The 6,583-nt window shown below is 44.9% G+C and overlaps 1 protein-coding gene across 1 annotated transcript in view; it reads right to left on the bottom strand.

Annotated features, from left to right (window-relative positions):
• Positions 1-6,305, bottom strand: part of spopla (speckle type BTB/POZ protein like a) — a 10,770-nt gene extending 4,465 nt beyond the window's left edge. The window contains exons 1-6 of the mRNA XM_084443708.1: positions 6,251-6,305; positions 3,067-3,218; positions 2,121-2,261; positions 1,361-1,482; positions 1,017-1,168; positions 654-781 (exon numbers count right to left, since the gene is read on the bottom strand). Of these exons, the coding sequence (XP_084299834.1) occupies positions 654-781; positions 1,017-1,168; positions 1,361-1,482; positions 2,121-2,198 (480 nt within the window). The 5' untranslated portion in view covers positions 2,199-2,261; positions 3,067-3,218; positions 6,251-6,305. The remainder of the gene's footprint in view (positions 1-653; positions 782-1,016; positions 1,169-1,360; positions 1,483-2,120; positions 2,262-3,066; positions 3,219-6,250) is intronic.
• Between the last annotated feature and the right edge of the window lie 278 nt (positions 6,306-6,583).

Here is a 6,583-nt window from a genome sequence, read left to right as displayed (position 1 = left end):
ATATTCAATTACAATCTAATTTGCTTATGAAATTGCCAATTTCGCTGAAAACGTTAAACCTTGCTGCAAACCTTTAGTTAGTCCTGGCAGTATTCTGTTAATTGCATTCATAGTGAATTCATTGGACACAACTTCATTTAACTTGTCCGTCTAAACAGAAATTTTCGAAAACACTTCCTCCTGACGCATTCTATTCAATCATTTGTTTTACAACTACAATTAGCATCCTGTAATGGATGTGATCAATTAGCACCCTGTAATGGATCTGATCACAGCTGCAGTAGCCCATTTCACTGCTTCAACTTGATACTCTTTCATTTGAAGTGAAGATTATATACAGCAAAGCTGGTGAAGAGAATATACAGTAAAGTGAATATACAGTAAAGCAGGTCAAGAGAATATTCAGTAAAGCATTGGGTTTCACATTCATGTGATTGACGCTCTGCAGCGCTGACATGATAACCTGACGCCACACAGACAGCCAGTCAGCCCAGTTCTTCATTCCTTCCAATATGTCACAATCGGGTTTGCAGCAACTTGACCCCATGGACCAGCGTTAGTGGAGAGAGTATGAGAGTATGAGTATGAGAGTATGAGTATGAGAGTATGAGTATGAGACAAGTGAAAGTAATGCTCAGCACGCGTGGAGTTACCTCACAGAACAGAGTGAGCTTGTCATCTGGTAGGAGCCCGTTGGCCTCATCAAGCAGGAAATCTCTTCTAATAAACTTTTTGAAGCCCCAGTCTTTTCCTTGGACAAATCGATATGCTCTTTGGCTTTCTGTGGAGGAGGAGAAAGGAAGGGAACTTGTTGAAAACTGGAAAATGACATACATACGTTTATCACATTAAATGGGTCTGATGGTAAATAAACTAATAAAGCAAGACAATCATCTAAGTAACCAATTTATGTATCTAAAAAGCAATTTCCTGATGTTATCTTAAAAAGGTCCAATGGTAAATGTATGATTGAATACAATTTTCCAACTGCTTGGGGGTAACCAGCTTGCACTCACCCATTGCTTTAGTTTCTTCTCTTTTTGCGTTCAATAAGGAAAATTTGAACTTTGCTCTGACTTCACTTTTTGGACAACTAACAAGAAGTAAATATAACGATAGATAATCTTTGCTTTCGTCATCGAGTCCCTTTGGATTGACTCGCAGACACCTGGGCAGTAAACACAGATAAACACAGCAGCAGATCAGTTATGTTACAAACTGTGACACAGTATTACCACATTCATCATTACTGTCAAAACAAAAACACGATAAGCTGTTAGGATGGAGTTTTGCTTCCCACCCGTCTAGGAAGATTACAGGTATGATTCATAGAGTGAATTTACAGAGGAGAGTGGCTTACCATTTCATTTTGTCATTAGGACCAGATGAGAATGTCGAACTCTTTAATACTTCCCCCATCTCCTCTCTGCAGAAACTGAAGTTGTTGATGGTCCACATGTAGGAAAACTTCACAACTTTGACCTAGAAAACAACAGGATTCAAGACTTATTACAGAGAAAGTTCAACTAACAAGATTTGAGCATCCTAGAATTCATCACAGTTAACCTACATTTCCGCATGTCAAAGGGCATGTGCTTGTGCTGATAACACAGTGGCCTACGGATTTATAAACATAGCTCTGTCGGTGCACAACAGTCCAATCCTCTTTCCTGACGCTGATGGATACAATAATTCAGCCTGGATTCAGTAATTCAGCCTGGATTCAGTAATTCAGCCTGGATTCAGTAATTCAGCCTGGATTCAGTAATTCAGCCTGGATTCAGTAATTCAGCCTGGATTCAGTAATGCAGTAATGGGCACAGAGGCAGCAGAAGAGCCTGGATTGAGACGGTGCTGTACCGGTGCTGTCCCACTGCTCTGAACAGAGAACTGGGTGAGGCTGGCTGGCTGGCCCGTGGGCTGGCTGGACACACCAGTCGGCACAATGGGGAACCCTTGGACCCTCTGTTATGGGTGTGTGAGTTTGGTCTCACCTGTGTGTATCTCACCTGTGTGTATCTCACCTGTGTGTAGTGTGTATCTCACCTGTGTGTATCTCACCTGTGTGTAGTGTGTATCTCACCTGTGTGTATCTCACCTGTGTGTAGTGTGTATCTCACCTGTGTGTAACACCAGCTCTCTGCCACCGGCCCACTGGACATCTCCCCCGGCGGGGGAGGGGTGGGGACCCGCGACATCGCCAGCTTTACGCTCAGCAGCAGCAGTGCTGACCGAGGCTAGCTTTCACCACTCAACCTTTCCTGGGGAGGAGCACACGCATGGTTAACCTTTCCTGGGGAGGAGCACACGCATGGTTAACCTTTCCTGGGGAGGAGCACACGTATGGTTAACCTTTCCTGGGGAGGAGCACACGCATGGTTAACCTTTCCTGGGGAGGAGCACACGCATGGTTAACCTTTCCTGGGGAGGAGCACACGCATGGTTCACTACAATAAACGCAACATCTCAACCCCCCGCACCAAAACACATGGGAGCTGCACTTGGCCGTCGGGACTCTGTTTCCAGACCAAAATACATGGTCAGAGTTAGCCTGGCATAGGTCACCAAATTCAGAGATTTACAGATGTTGTTAGATTTATCGATGTTAACATGAGAAAAGATGACTATTATGAGTGCGACATCGCAAAACAAAGTCATAGGATATCAGTTACACAAAGAACAAATTAATGTCTCATGTCAGTCTCATAGTGAAAATGTTTAACTGATGTGTGCAGGCCTGACTTAAGAAGCACCTTAATATGGATCCATGTGCTTTAAGGAGATGCTAGTGTGTTTAAATCTCACATAACGTTCATGGCTTGCCTCAACAAGCCCTGGACCAGAGGAGACAAGTCTTCAAGTTGACAGTTGAAGACCGTTGTCATGGCACCAGTAGACAATTTTATTCTCCAATTTCCAGTTCACAGCCTCTAATGCCTGTGATTAGGTAATTCAATTCCAGTCTGGTGAAGATATAAACTACCTAACATCACTAAAAGAAGGCCAATATATCTTTGAGTAACATCATGTAATCTATGGTCTGACTTTATCTGACTCTGTACTTACCAGTTTTTTTAAAGACGGTTTATATTTCAAGCTATTGTTGGTAAAGTCCATGCACGCACCTCTTGAGAGGATGTGATCAACTAAATGATATGAGGATCACGTTGGCCTAGGTTATCACTGAATGCTTCATGATCCTTTCTCCAGATCCCACTCTGAGGATACAGTAAATCAGACAACACACAGTCAGACATTTATTGTGACTAATAGGTGTCAAATTCAGCTTCAGAAAGGAAAAATACTAAGTTATCCATGTATGCTGCTCCACCCTTACACTGAACCAGCTGATTCTAATGAGCACAACTCCTCAGCCAGGTAACTAGGGTAATTCATTCATGAGATCAGCTGCTTTAGTGGAGCAAATATTTATTTATTTATATTATATATATATTCCTTTTTTTTTCTTTTTAACTTTCTGAAGCCGGGTTTTACACATTTGAGCTAGCTAGCTAACACCCTTACTTCTGATTCGGCCTTGAACATAAAGATTTGGGCCACGGAATGAGAGTGAAATTATCAATACAATACAAGTTTGCTTCCATCTAGCCAACGTGACCCCCGGAGACAGTGGCGCTGATTACAACAAACACTTTGCTAGATTGTGATTGCTAGACCTAGTATGGTTAGGCTAGACCTAGTATGGTTAGGCTAGACCTAGTATGGTTAGGCTAGATTGTGATTGCTAGACCTAGTATGGTTAGGCTAGACCTAGTATGGTTAGGCTAGATTGTGATTGCTAGACCTAGTATGGTTAGGCTAGACCTTGTATGGTTAGGCTAGATTGTGATTGCTAGACCTAGTATGGTTAGGCTAGACCTAGTATGGTTAGGCTAGACCTAGTATGGTTAGGCTAGACCTAGTATGGTTAGGCTAGACCTAGTATGGTTAGGCTAGACCTAGTATGGTTAGGCTATTTTAAGTGCCACTCAGCCATAGCTAGCTCAGTTGACAAGCGTTAGCTATGCTAGCTAAGATGGGTAAAGTAGCCATCTCATAAACAAATAGCTAGCCAGCAAAGTCCCGTTAAGTTGTCTAGCTGAACCGTGTTTCCCCATGTTTAATGTGTCATGATGGTGAAGCACATGTTTATTATCTAGCTGGGTTGAACACGTTAGCTAGTTAGGTTAAGGGTAACTAGATGTCCGGCGGTGTTGGTCTAGGTTAGTTAGCTAGCTTGATCACAAAGTACGCTGCCAAGTTACCCTTATCGCTTTCATAACAGCACTAGCTACCTAGTAACCCTAGCTAGCTATCTGGCTACGTTATAAACAACTGACTGGTCGGCGGTGTTGGTCAATTAGTTGCCTAGCTAGGTTAGGGTTAGGGTTAGCTAGGTTAGGGTTAGCTAGGTTAGGGTTAGCTAGGTTAGGGTTAGGGTTAGCTAGGTTAGGGTTAGCTAGGTTAGGGTTAGCTAGGTTAGCTAGGTTAGGGTTAGCTAGGTTAGGGTTAGCTAGGTTAGCTAGTTAGCTACGTTAGGGTTAGCTAGTTAGCTAGGTTAGCTGGTTAGCTAGGTTAGCTAGTTAGCTAGGTTAGCTAGGTTAGCTATTTAGCTACGTTAGGGTTAGCTAGTTAGCTAGGTTAGCTGGTTAGCTAGGTTAGGGTTAGCTAGTTAGCTAGGTTAGCTGGTTAGCTAGGTTAGCTGGTTAGCTAGGTTAGCTGGTTAGCTAGGTTAGCTAGGTTAGCTGGTTAGCTAGGTTAGCTGGTTAGCTAGGTTAGCTAGGTTAGCTAGGTTAGCTGGTTAGCTAGGTTAGCTGGTTAGCTAGGTTAGCTAGGTTAGCTGGTTAGCTAGGTTAGCTGGTTAGCTAGGTTAGCTAGGTTAGCTAGTTAGCTCGCTTGATCACAAAGCACGCTGCCAAGTTCCCTTGAACGCTTTCATAACAGCACTAGCTAGTAGTGAGCTACCTGGTTAACGTTGCAGACAACTGACTGCAGATAGTATTATCCATCTAGACTAACTACTAGTGATCACGCTGGGTCAACAGAGCTAGCACCAGCTAGTTAACAGAGCTAGCACCGGCTAGTTAACAGAGCTAGCACCAGCTAGTTAACAGAGCTAGCACCAGCTAGTTAACAGAGCTAGCACTGGCTAGTTAACAGAGCTAGCACCAGCTAGTTAACAGAGCTAGCACCAGCTAGCTAACAGAGCTAGCACCAGCTAGTTAACAGAGCTAGCACCAGCTAGTTAACAGAGCTAGCACCGGCTAGTTAACAGAGCTAGCACCAGCTAGTTAACAGAGCTAGTACCAGCTAGTTAACAGAGCTAGCACCAGCTAGTTAACAGAGCTAGCACCAGCTAGTTAGCTCCTTGTTTGGAACAGGACAGTAGGTGAGGTTAGCTAGCTTGCTAACTGCCGCTAGCTCATGTTAGCTCAGTGTTTTCCCCAAGGCTGGTCTTCCAGCGTTCACTAGACCAGCTAGCTGCTACATCTGCTCTAACAGCTTCGTGTGTGTGTTAGCCTAGCCTAGCTAGCCATGGAACAGCTTTGTGTGTGTGTTAGCCTAGCCTAGCTAACCATGGCAGAGCAGCTAGCTAACCACCTAGCATAGCTACACCAGGACCGGTAGCCAGTTTGAAAACAAGCTGAGTGAGCTAACGAGAGTTGACCAGGAACAATATTCACAACTTCCCTGCCCGGGTACTAGGCCTGTCAGGCTAGCTAGCATGCTAGCATGGACCGGGTACTAGGCCTGTCAGGCTAGCTAGCATGCTAGCATGGACCGGGTACTAGGCCTGCCAGGCTAGCTAGCATGCTAGCATGGCTCAATCACAGCTCTGGCTGGCTGGGTGCTCACTAGATCATCCGAGCACCGAAACAAAGGCCCTTCCCCAGGATCACCATGGGGCTGCTAGCTAGGGTTAGGGTTAGCTAGCTGCTCCTAGCGAGCACCAGCAGCCTGACCAGCCTGTAGCACAGCATCAACACACAATGAGCAGGTTAGCTGAGACCACTACCCAGCCAGCTGGGAGCACAACACACTCATGAGTGTTTAGAAAGACTTGTGATGATGATGGGCTCCAGAGCAACGACGTGCTGGTGCTGCTAGCTGGCTAGCTAGGGTTAGGGTTAGGGTGGGTTAGGGTTAGGGTTAGGGTTAGAGGGTTAGGGTGAGGGTTAGGGTTAGCTAGCTAGCTAGGGTTAGCCAAGGAAATGAAAAAAATAAGTCAGATCATGTTTTCATTACGAACCTTTCATCTCCATGTTTCCACTAGATAAAACGCAACGAAATGTATTCCAGTTGCTCTTTACACCACCGGTTATAAAAACAACAGGAATCAAGTCTAACAAATGCCTTAAACTGAGTGAAAGGTTTTATTTTCTCACTCTCCACTGCTAGCTAGGCTACTGTGCTAGTTGGGGCTTTCGAGGTGGAAGCAGATCAGTCGAGCTAGCTGCTGCTCCCTTTCACCACGCATGCGCAAAAGCTGCAGCTGAACTTCCTGGTCTCATTAGCCACAAGCAGCTCATCGCTCGCATCATACCCCCCCCTAACCCTAACCCTCGCATCATACCCCCCCCCT

This window comes from Borostomias antarcticus (assembly GCF_949987555.1).
Source record: "Borostomias antarcticus genome assembly, chromosome: 9".
NCBI lineage: Eukaryota > Metazoa > Chordata > Actinopteri > Stomiiformes > Stomiidae > Borostomias > Borostomias antarcticus.
This window is presented reverse-complemented; position numbering and strand designations above follow the sequence as displayed.